The sequence below is a fragment of the Bos indicus genome, chromosome 14 (genome assembly GCF_029378745.1).
Source record: "Bos indicus isolate NIAB-ARS_2022 breed Sahiwal x Tharparkar chromosome 14, NIAB-ARS_B.indTharparkar_mat_pri_1.0, whole genome shotgun sequence".
NCBI lineage: Eukaryota > Metazoa > Chordata > Mammalia > Artiodactyla > Bovidae > Bos > Bos indicus.
Genome location: NC_091773.1, coordinates 3,830,295 through 3,855,186, shown reverse-complemented (window position 1 = coordinate 3,855,186; position 24,892 = coordinate 3,830,295). Strand labels below are relative to the sequence as shown.

The following is a 24,892-nucleotide window of genomic DNA, read 5'->3' as shown; positions in this document are numbered from 1 at the left end:
CGCTGCTTCCAACCTCCTGACTTCCTGACAGAGCTCCCCATTGGCTGAATCTAAATGGAAGCCACACAGGTTCGTTTCCATGGACACAGACCAGCCTGGATAAAGGTGGAGAGAGATTTGGAGGGGAGAATAGGAGCATTCCAGCAAGCACTTGACACGGGGCACTAGAGTCCAGTCTAAGTTCGCACTGGCTTGTTGAAATTGATGAGCTTATGTCATCGGCAGAAAGGGCAGGGGAAGATCAGGTATGGCTTGATTCAAGACCTGAATACTCTCAGGCTCTGTGTCTGAACGCCTCTTCATCCTCTCAGCCCGCCTGCTTCGACAGGCCCCAGCTGGTAGCAGACACAGCTTTTCCACCAAGTCCTGCTGGGCAAGAAAAGAGAGGGCTAGTACTGGCTGCTTTAGGGTCACGTGTTCATCCCTGGAGCGATCTCTGTGCTGGCCCAGGGGACGTGGTGCTGTCATTAGCCCAGCCTGGGTGGCAGACCACGCCTGTGGCTGGGAGCGGGAACCAGAGCAGGGAGCTCACCAGTGCTGAGTGCCCCTGTCCATTGCTGCAGTCCAGAACTTGAAGCAGCCCATGCCGGGTGACTCGGGGGACCCACTGGACCCACTGCGAGACAGACTCAATCTCATTGATCACCTGACCTGTATAAGCTCCTACTCTGACGGTGGAACCACGGTGATGTTTTGAGGTCTCTTGGAATTAGTGTCAGCTCAGAGCCAGTGTCTAGAAATCCCCCCCAAAACAAGTCTATTTCCCTTTCCGCACTGCACAGTCGCCCTGGTTAATGGCCACAGGTCCCTTCGGCGAGGGCTGGGGGAAGATCAATAGTATATACTGTTGGCGATGGACTCGGCTACTTCCTCAAGGGCACCCGGCCTCCTCTTCCTTCGAAGGGTTCTGGGTCAGTAATTTGGCTCGAGTCTGGACTATTACTAGAAGAAATAGCACAAGAGGGTGGGCACCAGACGAATAAACACACTGGAAGCCACTTTTCATTGTAGACACACAGCCCACGGCAGACACACAGTCAAAGGGAATGTGTGTGGAATGCATACAGCGGAACTTCAAATAATAACTGCAGGCGCAGGGTCTCAGAGCAGCGCTGGCACACAGCTAGCATTTATTATGAGCATTGCATGTATTATCTCAGTAGGTACCCTGACTCATGGGGTGATGTCAATAATAATAATTCTTCAAAAGAGGCCTGCTTTACACATGGGGAACCTGCAGTGTAGCGAGGTTAAACAGCATTGCTCCCTAAGACTGTGGGCGCCGAGCTGGGAGGCTGACCCAGAGCTCCCCACTCCCCACGCCCCCACTGTGTCCAACCCTGCAGGTGGGCCCAGTGAGAAAGTCTTACATCCTCGAGCTGTTTGGGTTTGGTTGAGGCTGAGCTGATCAGAGCTGCTAACACAGTGGACTCGAGCTTCTCAGGCAGTTTATAGCTGAGTCTATATAGACTGTCTAACTCCTCAGAGGGAGGGGACTTGGAAAGGACACCCAGGCTGTGTCACTAACCCTCGCCTAGAGCTCCCCACAGACATCTCATGTTCTCTCTTTGGATGAATGCTTCGAGCTCTCAGGAGGGCTTGGTGGGACTGGGATCACAGCCAGGCTGAGGTTTGTTCTCTGCTGCTGCCAGCGCTAGACACATTATGAAAAGCAAGATCTGGATTTTACCTACAGCCAGCGCTGCTGATCCCTCTTCTGCTGCTGACTGAAGGATATTGAGGAGCCTTGAAAGGAAGAGGCTTTCTCAACATACTCATTTGTAAAGGGTGTCGCTACCCCTGGTGTGGGCCCCTCTGCACGTAGGGGAGACACTGGACATGCCAAAAGTGGGAATGGGGCTGGAGTAGCTTGTGCTTAAGTCAGATAAGTAAGACCCTGATGTGGAACTGATTTCACTGCATGCAGCTGTCTCCAGGAATGTGCCGCAGGCTGGCCGCTAACTCAACTCATAGACAATCATGATTGTTACACAACCAGAATTGGGTCCACTTGCCCACAGGCAGTAAAGTCAATCTACTGACACTGGGCTGTGCTGGAGAAAAGTACAGCACTTAATCCAGGATGCCCAACAAGGAGAATGGACAGCTTGGGCTTAACTCCCCAGTGCCTTTCAAGGAAGGGGTTTCAAAAGCAGGGTGTGGGAGGAGTTGCAAGGTGCATGATAAGCTCATGGACAATTCTCAGATGGGTTGGCATCAGGGTGAAGTTTCAAGCATCGCCAACCTTCTGGTTTCAACGTTCTAGGGTCTAGGTGATGTGGTCAGCAGTTTTCACCTGCAGGGCCTCTGATTCCTAGAAAAACAACCTAGGAATGTATATCAGGCCTTTATCTTTCAGGGAACTGGGGGTTTGGTGACTCTGCCCCGTCAGGGATTTATAGTCTAAATCGTCACCTGGCAGCAGATGGACTTGGTTTCTACTTCTTCACATCTCTAACCTTCCAGCCAGGCTTTTGAGACTCATGGGAGGCCTGAGAGATTAAAACAAGGGCCTTTTATTTCCAAGAACAGGGACACAAGGGTTTGTATATGGTTTCAACAGTGAACTCAGCAGAGGAGCCTGGTTTCTTTATGAACCAAACACATGCCCAGGCACCACCCGCCCAAGAAACCAGTGTCCCAAGGCATGTGGCTCAGTCAGGAAATAGGTCATGGACAGTCCCAACCCTGACATCTCATTGGACATTGAAGGTATTTTTCTCGCTCAGAAACGGGGCCTTTTATTTCCAAGAACAGGGACACAAGGGTTTGTATACGGGTCTCGATGCCCCACCTCTTCACTTCAAGACCTGAATTCAGCAGCCACTACCTTGAAAGCTGCCAGCATGGTGTTCTGGAGGGGCTTACACCAACAATTGTGCAGCTGAGAAGGGACCAAGGCCACCGCTCGTGATTCGTTGGCCAGAGCTAGTCACATGATTCCATCCACCCAGCGGACCAGGAGGTGCCAGCTACCTGTGCCTGAAGAGTGGGGTGCTGGGAAGAACTGATATGCCAGTGTGTGCTGGCTGGGGTCATGATGCTTATAAAGAGGTGCCTTGGGGAGGGAGGCCTCCTTTACCCATTACGCTCCCGAGTCACTAGGTGAACAAAGCTCTGAGGTTCTTCATGTGGTAAAGGCTCAGAGGAGCTGTATGTAGTGAGTTGTCAGTCTCCAGGAAAGGGGCTTGACCTCAGTTACACCCTAGAAGGATTGCTGTAAGATTCCATGTGTTGTCAGGATTTGGAAAACTCTATATTCAGAAAGGGTGATTTGTTCTCTGTGTGAGTTATGTCTCGTTAAGCCTGAGTTTAAAATGCAAAGGCATTCTTTGGCTTCTATAATAAAAACAGGGGGTTAGGGGAGGAGAAGGGGATGACAGAGGATGAGATGGTTGGATGGCATCACTGACTCGATGGACATGAGTTTGAGCAAGCTCTGGGAGTTGGTGACGGACAGGGAAGCCTGGCGTGCTGCAATCCATGGGGTCACAGAGAGTCTGATATGAGATGAGCAACTGAACTAGGGGATTGGGGGAAGGGGGAGGGCCGACACAATAATCCAGGGGAGACACAATCATGTGGACCAGGGGGACTGGTAGAGGTGAGAAGGAGGGGTCAGAGTCCAGATAAAGGTTGAAGGTAGAACCCATAGGACTTTGGGTTGGATTTGGGATAGAAAAGAAAGGAGTCAAAGATAATTCCAAAGTTCTTTGGCCTGAACAACCGGAAGGATGGTGCTGACTTAGATGAGATGCCCTTCAAGAGAAGCAGGAATCTGGGGAGATGAGTGGAGGGGGTGAGCAGGGGTTCATGTTGGGCCTGTGAAGTTGGAGATGCCTGATGGAAACCCAGGTGGACTGGGAGGGAGGGAGGGAGAGAAGAACAGGGGAGGGGTGGGAGGGAGAGCAGGAGGAAGCCACCCTTGACTGTTGTCCCCTCCGGGACCACCTGGGTCCCCAGCAGCCCAGCCAGGCTGACACAGGATGGAGGCCTATCACGGTACCCTGAGACTCGTGGAGCAGGGAGAAACCATCATCTCTAAAATGTCGACACACATGGTAGAATACTCTGCCAGGTACTGCCTGGTATCTTCTTGGGAACCTCCCAGAGGCAGGACAAGGAGACTGGACTGAGCAGTTTTCTCGGAGGCGGCATCACTGGGAACCATGGCCTGGGCTCCCTGGCCTCACCCGGGGGGTGGGGGTGGGGAGGCTGCTTCTGGCCCTTACGTTTGCCTGCTGCGTTGCTGTCTGAGCTGATGCTCGATGTTCGGGACGGTGGGGCGGAGGGCTGGTGCAGAGCTAGGAACAGAACCACGGGGGGAGGGTCAGGGGAGGCTGGCCTGGGCCGGCCGGGCGGATCATCTTTCTGAACCCTGCCAAAGGTGGAAGTCCCTGAAGGAGGAGTAAAACAAAAGCTCTGACCTGTGAACTGATTTCTGGTCCTTGGCTCAGATGAGAGCACTGGCTGGTGATAATAGCACCAGGCTGGGACTTGTGGGAAGATAAAATGAGTCTGTATCTGAAGAAGAGCTTAGGGCAGGGGTCTGCAAACTGAGCCTCCAGCTCTCAAACACCAGGCCCACAGTCTCTATGTTGCCCACCAACTAAGAATGAATTTTACATAATTAAATGGTGGTGGTGGCGGGGGGTGGGGGGTGGTATTAGTCACTCAGTCGTCTGACTCTTTGTGACCCCATGGACTATAGCCCACCAGGTTCCCCTGTCCATGGAATTTTCCAGGCAAGAATACTGCAGTGGGTTGCCATTTCCTCTTCCAGGGGATCTTCCCTACCCAGGGATCGAAGCCGGGTCTCCTGCATTGCAGGCAGATTCTTTACCACCTGAGCCCCAAGGATGGGAAGGGGCAGAGCAGGGCACGGTCGGGGGCGATACCAAAGATGAAGAATATTTCTGACCCACGAAAATGTGTGTGAAATTCACATCTCAGTCTCCATAAAGGCAGGTGTACTGGCCACCGCCAAGCCTTTGCATATCTATGTATCATCTCTGGATGCCTTCCTGCTGTAGCAGCAGAGCTAGGGGATTGTATTAAGTCTAAAATACATACTATCTGGCTCTTTACAGTCAAAGGTGTCCAGCCTCTGGCCTAGAAGACCCTGCCCCGCAAACAAGATGTTCTATCAGGGAACAAACTGGTGATGTGATGTCAATCATTAAGAATCAAGGTTCTTACTAAGGACAGGCATGTTCCCTGCATAAGCCTCTGTTATGGGGGAGCAGAGCAAAGCAGGCAGCAGGTACCCTAAAAGAGTGCATTTCCCACCAGACAGGTAGAAAGACAGGTCACACCTGTGACCACGATGTGCTTTGGTCCAGAATCTCTCCTTCATCTCGGATTTGGGACCGTATGGAAAGGATTAGGTTCCTCGAGGTGTGGGCCCCCCTCCAGCAGCATCAGGACCGCTGAGACCTTGTTAGAAATGCACAGTCATGGCCCCATCCTGGACCACGCTGAGGGTAAGCCCGGCAATCTGTGTTTTCGAGGCGCCTTCCGAATGAGGGCAAAATCGGAGAACCACCACCCCTGATGCAAAGAGTCGACTCATTGGAAAAGACCCTGATGCTGGGAAAGATTGAAGACAACGGGAGAAGGGGACGGCGGGATGAGATGGTTGGATGGCGTCACTGACTTGATGGACACGAGTTTGAGCGAGCTCCGGGAGTTGGTGATGGACAGGGAAGGCTGCTGTGCTGCAGTCCATGGGGTCGCAAAGAGTCAGACACGACTGAGCAACTAAACACCATGACCACCACCCCGCTGGGAATCTCTGGCCCTGCCCTCCCTCCCCTCACCAGACGGAGTTCCACAATGCCCAGGCCTCTGCAACACGAGTGAAGTCAGAAGACTCTCACGTTTCAGCAGATACTGTAGGTTGCCAGGAGCAGAGTTTTCCTTTGATGGAGAGATGATTTGAGCATGTTTATCTGCCTGTTTTTCTCTCTTTTTTCCATACACACAGAGGCAGGTAGAAAAAGGGTAAAAGGAGTCATCTCATGTGTTGCAGTCAAATCCCTCAGCCCAAAAAACAAAGAAGTGGCAAATCAGATCTCAGTCAAATCAGATCTCAGTCAATTTTATTTGAAGTCCTTGCTGGGGTTTTTAGCAGCAAGGCTTCTCAGCGGGCCTGCCTGCCGCGAGGAAGACCAGTGATGAGACGGATGCCCAGTTTTGACTCTGTCCACCTTGCTTGAGAAAGTTTTCCAGAGGTGAGATCAAAGCAGGAAAAAGCCTGGATGAAAACAGCTCTTAGCTCCCCATTCTCAGTGAAGGAAGACCAAGACACATTTGCAAACGTGCCATAGAGATTTTAATGAAAAAATTAGAAAAGTGCATTATTTTACAACACTACAGTAAATGGTTCTTTCTTTTTTCTGTAAAGACATTGTAAAATATATACAGGCTGCTTAGTGCATTCGTTACAAAAGAAAGATGCAATCCCTTGCATAAATTACATATTTTACACGGGCTGGATGTCTACTTGGACTTGTAAACATTGGTGATAGTTTTGTTTTTGTTTGTCATTCTTCAGATAAGCTGCGATAGTAAATACCTCTGATATTCATTGGATGGTTGTCTCATTCTGTTAAACTTCAGAACGGCATTCTAAGGCCATTTGTGAAGGCACCCTCTCCACAGGCGGAGAAGGCCAGAGAAAAGAGACAAAAGGAAAACAAACAGGAACAGGAACAGTAGGCTTCTCTGAATTTGGTTCACTGTGGTCCGCGGGGGATCACTGGCTTTGCCAAATCTGGTGCGGCTTCCCACCCAAGGTCTGATGCCTTGACCACTCTCGGGCCTCTCTGTGGTCCAAATCCCAGACGCCCACCAATGTGGGAAGGGAGGTCCCTGCTAGGGGGTTCGGGACAAACCATTCCATCCTCCGGGAACGTGGCCAGGCTGACCCAGCTTCTGGTCGAAACTTCCTAATTGTCATCACTCCCGGGGAGCGAGTTCTGGAGGCTTTCCAGACAGCAGCAGCATCACCATCAGAAAACACGCAGGTCCTTTTACCAACGCAGTCATGAGAATGTCCAGCAATGCCCCCAAAACAGAAAAAAGCCAGAGACCCAAAGACACCCAGTCAGTGCATATGTGTGCGCACCTCAAAGGAATCAGTGACGGTCACACCTCCGTGCCCCCACCCCCCAGAATGAATCCCCCGTGCATACGGGCTGATCATTTTAACCAGTGTGAGTTTGAATTTAATTCAAGCTTAACTTCTTCTACGCCTAGGGTCACAAACGACGCTTCCGTAATGTTTAATGTTTTGAGGTACAAGAATACACAGTTGGCTGAAGTTTAAAAAGTAGAGAGGGAGTATCAGCAATTTCTTGGCCTGCTGGGAATGGACTAGGAATTCTTCCTCCTCGTTAAGCAGTTCAGTGGCTTAAAACCTCCTCATCCTCTTTGACATCTTTGCCTATAGGTCCTGTGTTTGATAAATTGCAAACCTTCTGATCAACATTTATGGACACACGAGAGAGCCCCAACCCCACAGTTGGGGTCAGTCTGTTCTCCTATTTCAATTTCACTCGATAAGGCCAATAGCTTCACCTAACCCAATGCGTTTTCTATTCCGTGGAGGTTTCTGATAAAGCACAGGGTGGACTCAGATGGCCCCTGGAGGTCCCTTCCAGCCCCAAACGGCTGTCAAAATGCTATTTGTGGGGCTGAATAAGCAAAATATATAATTAGCCTTTTTTGGGACTGTGTTCTTCTCTGAGGAGCCATCAAATTATACAGAAATCTTGTTAATTGTGGGTTCTGCTTCATTGGGTTCCCACTAATCGTGTTTTGCCTTTCACTGGATTATTTTTATTTTTCTAAAATTCAGCTCAAGAAAATGCAGCAAGAGCCGAACCACATTATGCTTCCAAGAACCGCTCATCCGACTCTGTTTCGAGGCCTCGTGCATCTTGGGAGCGTACAGTCCATTGGAATTTTAGCCTTATGAGGCGAGGGAACCTGACCGTCCAGTTCACCACAATGGCCTCCTGCTTGAGGTTGGCTTATGGCAGATGCCCAAAGGCTCTGTGGACAATCACTGGATGAGAGAATCAATCAGCAGACAACACTGCTCAGAGGGGGCCCTGCGGAGCCACCAGGCCACTGGGGCTGCGGTTCAGAGGCAGCTACAGTGGTATCTCAGGTTAAGGAAGGGTGGGACACTTCCCAAGGTTTTTCAGGGAAAGGTGGGCTTTGGTTTACTGGGAAACGTCCCCCTCAACACCATCACCGAACATCCGGCCCACTGGGGACGGCAGGGCTGAAAAAGAGAACTCATCAAAAGAAGAGTCAGAGGAGCTGGTAAAGACACGATTCTTTGGTGCAAGGAAGGTTCTAGACTAACTCTACCTGGAAAATGTGATGTCCCCAGGGGAAGGGAGCCCAGCTGAGGAACCCTATGTTGGGAGGACTTGGTCATCTCCCCTCCAAAGCTGCCCCTCAAGGAAACGTCAACCAAGAGCCTGGTACGTAGTGACCTTTATCTCCTTTCGTCTTCGCCAGTATCTGTCTGGGGCATGCCTGCCCCTCCCCTGCCACTCCATCCTTTGTAGAAGAGAGGGAATGACTGGCCAAGGCCACGTAGCCCGGTTACAAAGAGGCAGGAAGGGAAGCCCTTGTCAGGGGTGCTTAAGAAGGCCCAAGGAGCTGAAAGGGACAAAGCTGAGGTTGCATGCTTTTTTAGCAGCCAAGGCTTATGGACGGCTAAACTTCGCAAGACCTCCCTCTTCAAGACTAAGAGTGGCTATCTGGATGGTAGGGGTCTTCAGGAAACTGGACTGGAGTCTCTGGAGAGGCAGGGGTTAGGACCCGAGAGTGAATGGGATGATGTGAGGAATAAACTCTCCCCAAGTACAAAGTGCCCTCGCCCTTAAATGTGCCCTCCTCTCCACCCCGATTCCTGGTCACAGGCAGTTGCAAAGTCTGATGCTCAGAGATTCCATTAGGAAATGGCAAATTCTTCATGCCAAGGAAGCCCAAGAATTATACATTTTCCCTTTACTGGTTTCATGCTAATCTTTGGTCAAGTCGTCAGAAGTCTTCATCAGAACAAGCCCCCAGGATGCTTCAGAAGATGCTAGACAAAGAAGATCTTATCCAGAAATATTCCCATATGCAAACTATAGCTAATGTCTAGAAGAAGGAGGGGGTGGGGGGACCTCTAAACAATGGGACACCATAGAATTCAAGTTGGATGAGACTTGAGACTCCAGGATCTATTTTCAGGCTTATTTTCAGAGGACCCAGTAGGGACCTCAGGATGGATGACTCCGCCATCAGAGCCCAAGACTCAGGCTATGGTTGGTAGAGGGCAGGCGACCCTGAAATAATCTCATGTGTGGGCACTGGGGAGCCATGGAAGGTTCTTGAGCAGGAGGATGGCCTGGATGGATGACTGAAGATGTGACCAGCTTGTGAAGGGCCTGGACAGTTCCCTGCCTCGTCTGTCAGGTGTGACTCTGTGGCAGGACATTCCGACTACTGGATAAGACCTCTGCTGCCCTCACTTTCACATATCTGTGCCTTTGCCTAAAATAGTGCCCATTTGCTCCTTCAAGGCTCCCCTCAAAGATTACCAAGATTCCTCCTCCATGAAGCCCTGCCTGAGTTCCTCCACCAGACCACTCCACCTCCTTTCACAGCTGGACTGCGAGTCAAGGCTCAGGAGTAATCTTGCAGGAAACTCAGACTGGCCATCATGAGAAATGCAAATGACATAAGAAGTCTTGCTTGGCACTCGGCTCAGAGCAGGGGCCCGTAAACGTCATCACACGCTGTCCTTGATCCCCGCTGCACCAGTGGCTGCTTCTGGAATCTCCAACTTAAAGATGGGAACACTGAGGCTCAGAGAGGCAAAACCATCTCCTGCCTGTGAAAAGCAGAAGCTGGTCCCAGGTACACATGTAGCTTTACTGCCCTGCTGCTCTGTGGAGGAAAAGGAGCCTGCCCTGGCCTGTCTCAGGGTCCCAGAGTGAGCGCTGGGCAGGTGCAGAGTGGAGGCCAGGGGTCCTGTCACTCCCTGCGTGTGTCACACACTGCTCAGCATCTATTAGAAGTACCTCAGTGAGAAGACGATGCTGACCCGCCTCCAGGCAACATTCACATCTCAGGGCTCACTCGCTGCCCAGGGAAATGTCACAAGTGTGAGCCTGCAGTTTGATTGAACCTGAGTCTCCTGCACTGTAGGCAGAATCTTTACTGTCTGAGCTCCCAGGGAAGCCCGTGAAGACCTACTGATCACGTTTTATGGGAAATGCCCAGCTGTGGACAGCTCGTGGCCCTATCTTGTGTGGCCCACCCAACATTACTGGGCAAACACCATTGAGCTGCCAATGGTAGGGTGATGGTTTGCAAAGGGGCAAAGCTGAGGTTTTGTGTTTTTTAACATAGAGGATGCGTGTTGGTTTCCAAGGATGAAACAAAGGTCTGCATTGAAGTTAAGACATGCCTCGATGACAGCCACAGATTGCCATTTAGGCAAGATGCTGGAAATCTGACTGTCTTTATTCCCTGCTGTGGGCGCTGCCCAGCACTTAATAGCCAGGACCACTGGCGGTCTACTTCTGATCCTGGTATTGTTAATGTTGTTGTTTAGTCACTAAGTCCTGTACGACTCTTTGCGACCCCATGGACTGCAGCATGCCAGGCTCCCCTGTCCTTCACTATCTCCCAGAGTTTGCTCAAACTCGTGTACACTGAGTCAGTGATGCCATTCAACCATCTTATCCTCTGTCGCCCCCTTCTCCTCCTGCCCTCAATCTTTCCCAGCATCAGAGTCATTCCCAACATATTCCCAGAATATCCATCCATTATGGAAAGAAGGACCAGGGACCCCAGAGGGCATCACTGAATCCTTTGTGGGGCAAACTGTCGGGAGGAGCTGTGAAAGGATTCATGAGATGCTCCCATCTGCACGTCCACACTGCAGAGTGGGAACAGCATGGGTGGAGGCTCAGAGGCAGGAGCCCACGTGGACATATTTTCTTGATCAAAATAAGAGGTAACTGAGCCACAGCAGGTGGGTTGCTGTACGCTACTGGAACTGAGAAGACCATGCTATAGAACTTGCCAGCACAAACAAACATCTCAAACAGAGGTCCCCAGTCTTAGCACTTAATGGCCAAGAAGAGTGCCATGCCAACAAATTACACTTTTGAGGAGTATTGATTGAAAAGGCGCTTACCACTGCTCATCGGAAAGCACCTGGGTGCCAAGTACCCCACTGGCTCACAGGTATCCTTCCAGCCACCCTACAGAGCTCCACCTGCCAGCCCTTTGTAATGGATGAAAGGATGTCTCTGTGCTTCGTCTATTTATAGCTGGACCATCCCCACAGGTGTTTAGGGGAATGACTGCTGACTCTCAGCACAGAAGAGAGATCTCCATGAGAAGTTAGAAATAGCAGAGCCTTATTCAGCTTTGGTGATGAGACCCAGCATCCTGGACACCTCTCCTGCAGCTTCAGTTAAGTGTCTCCAAGAGAGGAGAATGGCATTTAACACGCCTTGTTTATCTACCACGAGAGAGGTAACCACAGGTCTCCAGGGAGCCAGACTTCTCACCTGCATTCATCATTACAACATTAATTATGTGGCTCTCTTGCCTAAAATTCTTTAACCTAAGGAAACAGAGGCAGGTCGTGGGCCAGCCCACAGGACAACTGGCCCAGACTCCAAACCAGCAACATCACGACAAAAGAAAACAGGAGAAAAGTGTCCTAGATTGGAGGGGTCTGGCGCAAGCAGACAAGCAATGTGAGATGCAACCTCAGATTGTCAGATTCACATAAAAAGCCATGGAGGACAATTTTGGGACAAAGTAGGAAATGTGAATATGGGTTGCCTCTTAGATAATTTTATTGTACAAATGCTAAACTTCTTAGCGGTGATTACAGCACTGTTACCAAAGAGACATTGTTCCTGTGAGAGAAACAATTTTTCCTTTGGTCCAACCACTGAGAAGTTAGAGAGACCACTTCCTCCTCCCAGTATCTCTGGGTATGAAGGGGGTGATGTGGAGGGTGGGAAGGGATTAAGCAAATATGGCAAAGTAGTGAAGGCTGGTGAGTCTGGGTGAAAGGGGTACAGAATTTCATCATTCTGGTCTTCCAGTTTTTCTGTGAATCTGGCTTTTCATAACCGAAAGTTGGATGCGGGGGGCAGTGGGGTGGGGGGCGGGCAGCAGGGAGGAATCATGGTAATAGATGTGTTTTTTTCCCCCTCTGAAACAGCAACCTCTATTAAGGTGTGCTCACGTAACAACTACATAAAATGGATGTACGCCCAGGGCGTGGAGGAACGCAGCCCACCCGGGTCCTTGGTGTTCATGATGACCATTGTTCTCAATGCCTCTGCCTATTCCTTCTCCATCTTCCCAGCTCCTAGGATGCTGCCAAACAAATGATTTGGGATTTTCATTTTTGTGGCTCAAATGTGCCCAGTGACCAGAACATCAGGCCAAATGTCTCTCATCAGTCAAACTGATTCTGTGCTAAAGGCTCACGAATTCCACCCAAGCTGGCCCACTGTGTGGATGAGGAAGCCACTGAGGCCCAGGGAGGGGACAGGACTTCCAGGAGCCCAGAGACGTGGAGGTGAGAGCCAGGTTGTCCTCCCAACCTTTTCTTGCCTGGGATGCTCCCAGTTCCCACACACACTGTGGCTCTGTAAGAATGAGTCTTTAGCATCCCCAGACAGTAGGCACCAAGTCCCGCCCCTTTCAGAGTGCAGACACAATTCCCTGCTGTGTTTGACAGATGATGTGGTCCATCCCATCAAGAGAAGGGACATGGTCTGGCATCCGGCCTCAAACCTACACTTCCATAGATGCCCTTAAGTAGGATACTCTAATTAGGGCCTATTCTGTGTGTGTGGGGGTGGGGGGAGGGGCAGAAATCACCTAAAGACACAGGACCAGAAACCTCAGTGATAGATGGTTTTCCTCCTATAATCATTTTCACCTCTTTTCTCTCTCTCTCACGTAATGTGTACAATGAATGCCTTTAAACCATTCTCCCCTCTAGCTTTGAGCTGCTAGTGATCAGGAATCAGGACCCACAAGACTCTTGGATCTGGAGGCAGAGAAGAATGACCTGCCTAGGCTTATCTGTGTGTTTCCAAGTCACCATCCAGATAGTCTCCCAATTGAGGATCTGTGTGCAAAGACTCAGCAGTGGTAAGCCAAGATTAAACAGTCAACTCGCCCTTTTTTATGGATGGGTTTTAATGAGCACCTGCAAAGGCAGGCATCCTGGGCAGCAGTCTACATCCATCTGCTTCCTTTCCTGGAAGGATTAGGGACCCAGTGGGGATTCCTGGGCTGCAAGTGATCTGCTGTGATCATTCCAAAGTGCTTGTACCGTCCTCCCCAATGGGTGATGCACAAGAGGAATACAACAGATGCTTCAGAGAGTGTGTTTTAATTTAGAGCTGTATTTACCAGGCTGATGCCTGAGTTTCAGGATGGAGTGCAGAATGAAAGAACTCTGATCTCAGCCCTAGTGCTGACTGGGTACTTCAAAACCCAAACAGAGTGGTTCACTCCTATGTAAAGAGTCTAGCAGGGCAATGCGACAGCACCATCCAGCCAGGATGGATGCCATGAAGATTAAAGTGGAATGGTCTCTAGAAAGCATGGTGCCCAGAGCTTCTGGGATAATCAATATCATTGCCTACCTTCCCTTGGTCTTTGATGGAAGGGATGGATTTAGACCTCTTAGTGGGAAAGCATTCAAGCAAGAATCCAAAATGTCTAAGTATCTACGTGGTGTGTTGATCTCTAGACCCCATCAGGACTGGGTGGCAGGCCTATTTCCTGTGCTTCTGGTAGAATGTGGTTCTTCCTCAGCTTGCTTTAACATAAGCTGAAGCTCAAATCCAACCAACCTGGTGAGACTTCTTCCCACTCCCTGAGCAGGTGTGGTCAACCGGAAGAAGAGTGTGGGAAACCTGGGCTGAAAGAAGGAAATCACCAGGTATGAGAGGCGGAAAGAGACTTGGGTCTGAGATGCTAAGAAGTCCAGCAACAGGGACTGCTGAGAGGGTGTGAGTGACAGTGGTAACAAAGCAGCCAGGAAACCAGCAGGAGAAATGACTGGGAAGACCCTGTTCTGGCTGTGGGGCCTCAGATTTGTGCAAGAGCCTTTCTGGACCTCAGTTCCCCTCTCTGAAGATGAGGAGAGGCCTCATCAAGGTGACTCAGGTGAAGCGTCCCTCTGGCTTCTGAGGACTCCAGCGCTGATCGGGAGGACCACACTCTAGGAGGAGAGGCCCTGGGCCAGGTTTATCAAGAAGAGAACCCCAGAGAAGCCCTGACTCGGCACCCCCATCAGAGCACCTCATCGGATGCATCTGGAGGACTCCTTGGCCAGACAGCATGGTAGGGAAGAGCTGGACCATCTGAGAAAAAAGACAGATAGCACAAGGGAAGCCAACCAAGGTTGACCTCTGCCCCTGAACACTCTGAGTATAAACAAGGATGTCTGACTTCAGAAGAGAAGACTCAGTAAGTGTCCTTCAGGGGGCCACGTGGGTAGTAAAGGGCGGGGGACAGGGGAAGGGATACAGAACTAAGACAAATTTCAGGTTGGTTCAGACAGTTAAGTTGGTGGTCATCCAACATAAAAGACTTCACCCTACCATCCTTAATCCTACAAAGAAGAGTCAGTTCTGTGGAAACAGAGATTATGGGATGTTTTCTAAACTTTCTTGCAAAGGGAGGAGCTCCCTGTCATTTGGAAGCATTCAAGCAGAAGTATGACCGTTGTACCCTGGTTGCGGAGGGAACAGTCCTGAATGAAGGGTTGAGCCCATGTTCCTCTGACTTTAAGAACCTGGTGTATTTACGTGCGGAGAAAGAGAAGCAGGTTCCCTCATCTGAGGGCTGAGTGAGGGTGTCATGGTATGGTGGAGTCAGTTTCTTGGACCCTCTTTGGGGGTCCAGACTGAAACTAAAGTCTCAGTTCTAGTCAAGACCAGTTTTCTGACATTGAGAAACTCACTCACCTTCTCAGTACCTGTTTCTTTACAGATAAAGGTTATCACACACCCATTCGAGGGCAAGTCTTACAAAGGTTTTCATGAGAAACCCACACTTACTCCAAGCACCTTCCTCCAGAGCATGAAGCAATCTGCAAATACGAACGAGTACTCTTGCACCTGTGACCCCCTAGAGCCAACGAGCTCTTCCAAGAGAGAAAAAAATTTAAAGAGCAACTGCTTCTATTCTCTAGACAGATTTTAGAAACCTCAATTTTTTCTTTTAATCTTAAAAATGAGTTAATCGATATGGCCTTGAAGGTTGGTAACTGTGCATTTTGGTCTAGAGAATCAGGTTCCCAGACTTGTTCCACAGCCCCCCATGTCCCAGACAAAGGGATTATTTTCAACAAGGAAGCTAATGTTAAAGTGCTTGCCTTTTCAGGGAAATCTCAAGGGCCGTGTTCGGTCCAACAGCCCAGACGCTTGGGGCGGGTGCACTGGGGCCATCTCTTGGGAAACCTTGTAGGTCTGCTCTTCCTAGGGAGCAGATCCTCCATCCTGGGAAATCGCACGGGGGCCCCTACTTCCCCTTCCATGTGGCCCAGCCAAAGCCCATTTCCATCCGAGAGCTGTGAACTTCCAGTTTTTGAAAAGGGGGAATGAGGATGGCTGATTTTTTAGAGATGGCAGAGACAGTGATGAAGGAATGAAGGTTCCCTCCATGAATCTGGAGGTCAGACTCTCCTTTATTCCTGCATGGGAAGGGCCACGTTCTATAGCCCAACTGGCCTCCAGGAGATAAGGAGGCCTTCACTTTGGGGGTCATCCCCTCTTGAGAGTGGGGAGGAATTTCTCCATTACTCAGAAAAAGTCATCCCCTGAGATTGACAAGTTCCCAGCAGGCCAAGATGCAGCTCCTTGCCCCCAAACTCTTCCTGAGACCAACATCAACATTCCTTTGTTTATAAATCAAATGCAGTTGGAGACACACTTTAAAATACATTAAATATATTCTTTAAAACGAGGAATGCCCTGTCATTGTTCATTAGGGAAAGAAACCACATCCACTTAGTCATACCCATTCTCATCGTAGCATCCCAGACTATAAATCTCACTCACGTAGGTAGACGCTGCACACATCATCCACATCGTCACATAAATAAGAGAGAAACAATAAAATAGATACTCTGTGGTTGCAACAATTTTCCAGCTTCCCCTGACACTTCCAGTTACATGGAAAATTGTTGGAACTAGAGATGGCAAAATTAAGAATGTCTCTAATAAATTAATATTATTGGCTTTTGATTATTCCATTGCTAGTTTTTTGTTTTCTTGTGTTAACGCATACCAGTTTAACAAAGTGCATGCTTGTTTAAAAAATTTTTGAACTGGCAAGCTACAATGATCCATGATGGCTTGCCCACCCACCCCCTAAAAAGAAGTTAATAGAATTTAGAACCTAGCAGTTAAAACATGTGATCATGACACGCCTGGGATAAAGGCTGCTTATGGAACATGCTTGATTCGGCAAGATGATAAATCAAACACCTCCTGGGTTTTGTTTTCCCCTTTTTGTTTGAAAGCAGCCAAAAGCGGACTATTAACAGAATTGTGTGATGGAAAAGAAAGATGAACACCTGGTTTCCATCTCGTCACACACACACACACACACACAGACGCACACTGGTGTGTGCCCTCACTCGCAAACACTCAGACCACACACATACGGCCACCCGCCGCTTGGGGAGGAGAGAGGAAGGAGTTGGGTCAGAGATGCCACTGTGGGTGGGCACTCAGCGGGGTGTGCAACTTTGGGTAGGTATCCTCTGGGCTCTGTCTCCTTGTCTGGGTCTCACACCTGTCCTGGGAAAGCCACCCCTCCCCACCCCACATATGGGGCAGGTCGGGGAGAAATGTAAGGCATACTTTGCTGGGAAGAAGGACAAAATCCATGCTTCATGCTCAGATGCGAGTTTCAGAGGAAGACGGGCCTTCTTTTCCCTTTGGCCTGCTCTGTCTCGCTGGAAAGGTGGGGGAAGAAATGAAACCAAGAAAGGAAGGAAGGAGAGAAAGGAAAAAAAAAATGATGACGATAATCATAAAGGATAATCATAATAAATAAGACAAGTTGGGCCCATGAGACTGAACGTCAAAGAGGACACAAGACTCGGGCTTGTATTTCCCGCCCCAGACCTAGATGGACTTCCGTCGTCTCATCAGCCTGTGGTTGTCGGTAAAGCTGTGTAACCCGGGGGAGATGGAGCTGATGGGGGACGGAAAGAGGCTGTTTTTTAATGTGCTTGGCGAGATCTCCTCGATCTTGTAAGAGATGGAGTGGAAGTACTGCGGGGCGAGCTTGGCGCTGAAGGAGTTCTGATGTGCCGCCGAGCGGCCGCCGTACTCCTGCGGGCGGTAGCAGGTACAGGAGCACACGGACTGCAGGTCCGCCACGTCCGCCTTGTACCGGGGCCGGCCCTGCCGCGCCTCCTCGGGAATGTGGATGACCATGCTGTTGCGGTTGCCGGCCAGGGACGCCCGCTCCTCGGCATCCCGCCGCTCGTCCTCGCTGTTCATGGTCAGGAACCTGAGGACCACCAGGTTGAGGAAGGCCCCGATGACCGTCAGCCCCACCAGGATATACATAAAGCTAAAGGCCACGTAGAGCGGCTTCTTTTGCAGGGCACCCTTGGTCTGCAGGGCCACGTAGTCCCCGAACCCAATGGTAGTCAACGTGATGAAGCAGTAGTAGTAGGCGTGGAAGAAGCTCCACTCCTCGCACTGGGAGAAGGCAGCCGCGCCGATGCACAGCGTCCCCATGCAGGAGAAGAAGCCCACGGTCACCATGTTCTCCATGGACACCTCCGTGTTGCGCAGGCCACAGCACCTCTTGATGCGCTTCAGCAGGTAGCGCACGAACGTGTTCATCCGCTCGCCCAGGCTCTGGAACATGACCAGGGTCAGGGGAATGCCCAGCACCGCGTAGAACATGCAGAAGGCCTTGCCCGCATCCGTGCCGGGAGCAGCGTGCCCGTAACCTGCAAGGAGGAGGTGAGAAAGGGGAGAGGCAGTGAGGCAGGGTCTCCTTAAGTCAGGGTGGGGTGCGGTGGGGTGGATGTGGGTATTGCAGTTGGGATGCAGCTGGGGTAACCTGAGGCGGGGTGGTGGGAAGAACAGGCAAGAATCAATGAAGAAATGTTCCTCCATGTTTGGAACACTTAATTTAGGGGAGGAGGAGTTTGGGGGTTATTTTACTGTTCTTAGAGTACCACGAAGGTTTTCCAAAGAAAAGCAGCATATTCACTCATATGATTTTGCAGAAAGCTGCAGACGTAGCCAGCCCAAGGGAGAAAAATGAAATACACCCACCATGGATCATCCCTAAGAGCAAACAGTCAAAGAATGCTAACTGGGTTTTCTTGTTGTTGCTGTTGACCACCATGCTTGTATTCTTAAATAAACGCTGGGTCTAAGGCCAGGTTAGGTGGACAGGTGGGTGGAAAGCCCGGGAAGTGTGGATCCTTGCACCTCCCTCACTGGGAGCAGTGGGGCCACCCAGGGAGGTGGGGGCATCTCAGAAGGTAAGAGGGTGCACAGGCTGGAAGGGCATGATGGATCCACCTGAGTCGTTTCTACGTGTGCTGGTAAAGGGGGAGAAAGAACCCCAGTTTCCACAGCCTCAAAGGTGGTGCCAGAAAGCTCAGCATGGTCTAGAGAACCCCCTGCCTCCTGCCCAGGCTCCCCGTACCCAGCTCAGGTAGCCAATCAACTAGTTAGTCTGTGTGACCCGCATCACACACCACCTCTTTCTAACCTTGTGCTGACCCTATAAAACAGACACAATGCAGACACAATGCATCCGACACCACTGGCAGGAAAACAGTTATTTAATAGCAGGGTAACTCGATTTCTTCAGAATTGGGATTTAAGCCCAGAGTTTTCAGCAAATGAGGCTTAAAAGCAGAGGTCTTGAATCTAGAGGTCCCTGCTGAGTGGAGCATAAACACCACAGGGGCAAAGATGTTTACCTCTTTTGTGAGAAATACCGAGCACACAAAATACCTCTTTAACAAAGGACAGAATACATCCATGCCACTGTGTGAATGCGGCCCTGTCAGAATCGAGGGGACACACAATCCTGAAAGACCCCACATGTGTAGGAGCCTCTGAAACTCTTCACGCAGCTCCACAGAACACCCCTCTGTGGATTCCCTGCATGAGCTATGCAAAGCTGAGCCCGTATTCCCTCAGGTTCAACTGAGCACCACTGTGCTGGAACGGTGAAGTTACCTGCCAGGGTCACTTAGGTGCTCAGTGATCATGTCAGAGTCTGGGTAGAGTTGGCACAATATGGCATGAGGAACCTAAGACTAGTTCAAGTTCCAGGACTAATTCTGCCCGGAAAAAAAAAAAAAAAAGGATCACAGGCGGTATGTGGACTGCGAACTTGGAGGATGAACATGGCCTTCCAACATCTCCAATCCCGCCCCACCAAGAAGGGTTCCCCTGGTGCTCCCCTGAGCCACGTGCTCATGGTCACTTAACCGGGTGTATTACCGTGGGCTGCAGACCACCTTCCCAGCCTGGGTGTCCTCACCTGTTACACGGGATAATAACTTTGAGGTAGGTTGTTGTGCAGATGTGCTGAGATCAAAGAGCAGGGTGTGGGACTCAGTAGGGACCTGCCCCCTCCCACTGCCTCCTCCAGGAAGCCTGCCCTGACTGCTCTAGCCCACACCTCTCCACCAGGGATTCATCACTTACGTTCAGACTGCCTGCCTCTCCCCTGCCGTGAACTTGTGCCACGTCCTGCCTGACTGGGAGTCACACTTTTACTGCAGAGTTGACATCACAAGTTTGTACCTTCTCTGGCCCTCAGTCCCATTGAGGCAGCACAGAGCTCCGACCCTCTCAGAGACCCCATGGCCTTTATGAAAGAGGAGAAATGGCAGAACAACATCGGAGTTGGACCAGAAAGGACAGATGAGGAAATAGCAAGAAGAAAATAACAGGCACATGAATAGAAATTATCTAATCTGAAGAGACGAATAAGTAAGTCAGAAAAACAAATCATATATTAACGCGTATATTGATGCTTTTGAACTGCAGTGCAGGAGAAGAGTCTTTGACAGTTCTTTGGACAGCAAGGAGATCAAACTCAATCCTAAAGGAAATAAATCCTGAATATTCATCAGAAGGCCTGATGCTAAAGCTCCAATCCTTTGACCACCTGACGCGAAGAGTCAACTCATTAGAAAAGATCCTGATGCTGGGAAAGATTGAAGGCAGGAGGAGAAGGGGACAGCAGAGGATGAGATGGTTGGATGGCATCACCGACTGAATGGACATGAGTTTGAGCAAGCTCTGGGAGTTGGTGATGGACAGGGAAGCCTGGCGTGCTGCAGTCCATGAGGTTGCAAAGAGTTGGACACGACTGAGCGACTGAACAACAATAAAGCATACATGTGGAATCTAGAAAATGGTACAGATGAACCTGTGTCCAGGACAGGAATAGAAACACAGACACAGAGAATGGACATGCAGACACAGGCGCAAGGGGAGGGTGGAGGTGGGGGGAGGGCGGGCTGGGCTGGGGATTAGGACAGACATATATACACTACCATGTGTAAGGTGCTTGGTGGGAACCTATGGTTTAGCACAGGAAGCCCAGCCCAGTGCTCTGTGGTGGCCTGTGGGGGTGGGTGGGAGGGAGGGAGGTCCAAATATACACGCATAGATGATTCGCTTTATTGCACTGTTAGCAGAAGCTAACACAGCATTGTAAAGCAAAGTATTCCAATTAAAAAAAATTAATAAAAAATGGGATTATTTCCTCAATTTCTCTTTCTGATCTTTCATTGTTCAGTTCCGTTCAGTTCAGTCGCTCAGTCATGTCCGACTCTTTGCGACCCCATGAATCACAGCACGCCAGGCCTCCCTGTCCATCACCAACTCCCGGAGTTCACTCAGACTCACGTCCATCGAGTTGGTGATCCCATCCAGCCATCTCATCTTCTGTCGTCCCCTTCTCCTCCTGCCCCCAATCCCTCCCAGCATCAGAGTCTTTTCCAATGAGTCAATTCTTCGCATGAGGTGGCCAAAGTACTGGAGTTTCAGCTTTAGCATCATTCCTTCCAAAGAAATCCCAGGGCTGATCTCCTTCAGAATGGACTGGTTGGATCTCCTTGCAGTCCAAGGGACTCTCAAGAGTCTTCTCCAACACCACAGTTCAAAAGCATCAATTCTTCGGCGCTCAGGCTTCTTCACAGTCCAACTCTCACATCCATACATGACCACAGGATATAGAAATACAGCAGGTTTCTGTATATTAACTATGATTTCTTCTTGGGAAGGAGAGGCCATCTTCCCTCACTCGTGGCATATGTGCATTTTGTATGCTTTCCGCTGCGTCTCTTGTACCGTAATCTGTAGATGGTGTGTATGCTATTGAGAGCTTCCCTGGTGGCTCCGTGGTAAAGAATCTGCCTGCCAATGCAGGGGATGTGGGTTCAATCCCTGGGTCAGGAAGATCCCCTGAAGGAGGAAAGGGCAACCCACTTCAGGATTCTTGCCTGGGAAATCCCATGGACAGAGGAGCCTGGTGGGCTACAGTCCATGGGATCGCAAAGAGTTGGACGCGGCTTAGGAACTACACAATATTGTTGAGCTACGAGAACGTGCGATCCCCGCAGCGTGGGCATACATGTGGTGCACAGACCCTGTGTCCTGAGTGCTCGCTGCATGTTCACCCACATCCTACGCCACGTGTGTGTGCTGTGGGTGTACAGGAGATGCTCTGCATGTTAGTCTAACATGTAGATGGTATGTGGCTTTCACCTCTACACTTCATATCCACATCCAGTTACTCTACCTAACACATCCACCTTTCACAAAGTTCCAAGCGTATGCCACGTGTATTTATATAAAGCGTCCACAGACACTGAATGAATATTCTAGATGTAGGCTTCATATGCGTCCTGTTTGCATGCGGCGCCCATCACACTGCATCAGAAGCAGATATGGGAAGCGGATCCAGCGGAGCGTCCACATGGATCAGCCAAGGGCTTTGCTCGTCCCAGGCCACCACACCTTCTTCCTTCCTTGCACTCCCGTGCTATAAATAGCCCATTAATTAACTGTTCAAGTTGAGAGTGCCACCTCCCGCAGTCACGGAGAGCTGTCAGTCCACACGCTGTGGATGTAGCTGCCGGCACCTGTAGAGAGTCACTCCAGGGCATGAACCTGCTGAAGAGGTCGACTACCAAGGTCCTCCTCTCCCTCCCTTCCTCAGACCTCCTGCTGGGGCTGTCCCATGGATGAACCCAGCTGGACACCAGAGGGCCAAGAAGCCCTAGAGGTGGTGCAGACAGACTTAGCCTCCCCAGTGGGGAGCAGGGTGCAGATGGATGCATCTCGCTGGGGACACTGAAGATGCCCAGCACAGCTCCCTTCTTCCTGGAGGCTCTGCAAGACACAGCCGCAGTGGGAACAGTCCTGCACCCTGGGCCACTGGAGCCCTTGGAGATTTGTTCACCTGGAAGCCCTAAGCTTTGGGGTGTTCTGGGCCCACACGCTCGTGTACCTGTCTTGCTCTAAGGGATGTCTTTGCTGTAACACACCAGTGAGATATACCACGGGCCATCAAAATGATGGCATTCTTTCCTTCCGCAGGGTGGTGGGCTACAGAAGTGACACCCCCAGGGACGAGATACACAGGCATACTGCTGGCCAGGCCCCTAGAAGGGCCACTGCTTCACTCATCACAGGAAGGGCTGGGGGCCGGGCACCTGATTTTGACCCAGCAAGTACTATGCTGGTTTCCTTCCAGTAAATAGATCCCATCCAGAACCACTAGCTAATTTACCACCTTGTTAAGTTTTCCAGCATCCATCTGGGTTTTATATCAGCCGCACAGGTGAGCTATATGGAGATGTCATGGGACTCCCACCCCTGCGTTTTGTATAAATATAAACCTACTTGTTTATCAAGATGCGCTTCGTTCTTTCCTGAAGACCTCAGTTTCCATCTGGTGTCATTTCCCTCCAGGCAGAAGTACCTCCTTTAGAAGTCACGCCGCTCTTCAGAGCGGCTGGAAACAAGTTTTGATTCTGAGAGTGGATTTTCTCTTCATTCTCAAAAGATATTTTCCCTGGATAGACAGTTACGGGTTATGGTATTTAAAAGGCTTTTTAAAGATGTTGCTCCACTGTTTCTTGGCCTCTGGTGTTTATGATTAAGAAGTAAGTGCTGTTCAAATAGCTGTCTCACTGTATGTGACGCACTGTTTCTCTCTGACGCTTTCGAGAGTTTCTCTCTGGTTTTTGGCAGCTCGATCCTGATGTTTTCTTTGTATTTATCTTGCTTGAAGTTTACCGAGTTTCTTGAATCTGTAAATTTGTGTCTTTCGCCAGATTCGGTGCATTTTGGCCATTATTTCTTCCGTTTCTTTTGAGTTATTCTCTTTCTTCTGGGACGCCTGGTTACAGTGCCCTACAGGCCTCTGAGGCCTTTCACTATTGAGTGAATAGACACGGCAATCTCAAGAAAGAAAAATGGACTAGGAGGGATCAGGCTCCCTGACCTCAGACTATATGACAAGGCTACAGAAATCAAAATAGTATGGCACTGGTACAAAAACAGGCCTATAGCTCAACGCAACAGGATAGAAAACCCAAAAGGAGAACAAGCTGCAAATACTCGATGCCATCACAAAACCTGTGTGACAACTCAAACCCTAAAAGACTTTGTTTTTCCTAATCTGTGAGTGAATGAAGGCAGCCTGGCCTCCTTGGGCGGAGCTGGATTCAAGCATCTACTCATGTTATCCAGACTCACCCAGAGCCTTGACTATGCACACTACCTGTGCTCGGTACAGGGGGCCCACAGGGGCTTTTTGTCTTCCCCTGATATCTTAGGGCTGCCAGCCAGCCCACGGCCAGAACTCCCTTAGGTGGAGGGCATGGGTGTCACAATGCCACCAAGGACTCCCAGGCCGGTGCGTGTTCTCCTCGGCCACCTTCCATCCCACCTGTGAGATCCAACCCCACGAGCTCAGAGCCACACCTCTGTCCAGCTTTGCTCTCTAAGACTCTAGGCTCCCCCATGCCCCCGTGCTCCCTCTAGAGCCTCTAAGCTCTAGGCTTCCCCAAGCACTGGGAACCGCTTTCTCCTCCACCAACATAACCTCAGGAATCCCACCTAGGGCCATACTGTTCATCCTTCCATCATCCTTTCATACAGTTCATCTTCCATCATCCTTTCATACAGTTTATCCTTTCATCAAAGAGACTTCTAAAATTGATCCATACGGGGTTCAGGAGGTATGCATGGGGCCCAGGAGAGACTCTGAAACCCCAGCCCCAGGCAGAAGCCTCTGGGCTCCTGCTCTGTGACCTCAGGAAGACGCACTCACATCACCAGACGGATGTGGGAAATGCAGCTGGCAGGGGACAGTGAGACCAGGTCACAGCCCCTCCACAGGAGACAGGGTCATCCCTCCGCAGCCCTGCAGGAGCCAAGCAGTGACCAGTACGACTGTCAGCCAGACCTCCCCAGCCTGGGGAATGTGAAGGCCACAGGCCGCTGGGTATGAAGCTCCCTGCACGCAGGGGACACAGTGGCTCTCACTGTCCCTCTGCACTCAGCCCTGCAGCCCCCTTGCTGCTGACTCTCCACAGATGCAGAGCCTGAGACTCAGATGTGCTCATGGTCCTGAGGGGCCAGGCTCCTGGGCGTGAGGACAGCTGTGGGGAACAGTGACAGCCTGTAAAGCCCCCCAGTTTGCACACACAGCAGCTCTGACCCCAGCACCGTCCTCCCTGAGCTCCAGGATGCCAGCTCAGGATCCAAGCACAGGGAGTCACCCTGGAGGCCGTCTCAGGTGA

General features: G+C 50.5%; 1 protein-coding gene across 1 annotated transcript in view; it reads right to left on the bottom strand.

The window, feature by feature from the left end:
• Window positions 1-6,311: 6,311 nt before the first annotated feature.
• Window positions 6,312-24,892, bottom strand: part of KCNK9 (potassium two pore domain channel subfamily K member 9) — a 109,358-nt gene continuing 90,777 nt past the window's right edge. The window contains exon 2 of the mRNA XM_070802400.1: window positions 6,312-18,046. Within this exon, the coding sequence (XP_070658501.1) occupies window positions 17,205-18,046 (842 nt within the window). The 3' untranslated portion in view covers window positions 6,312-17,204. The remainder of the gene's footprint in view (window positions 18,047-24,892) is intronic.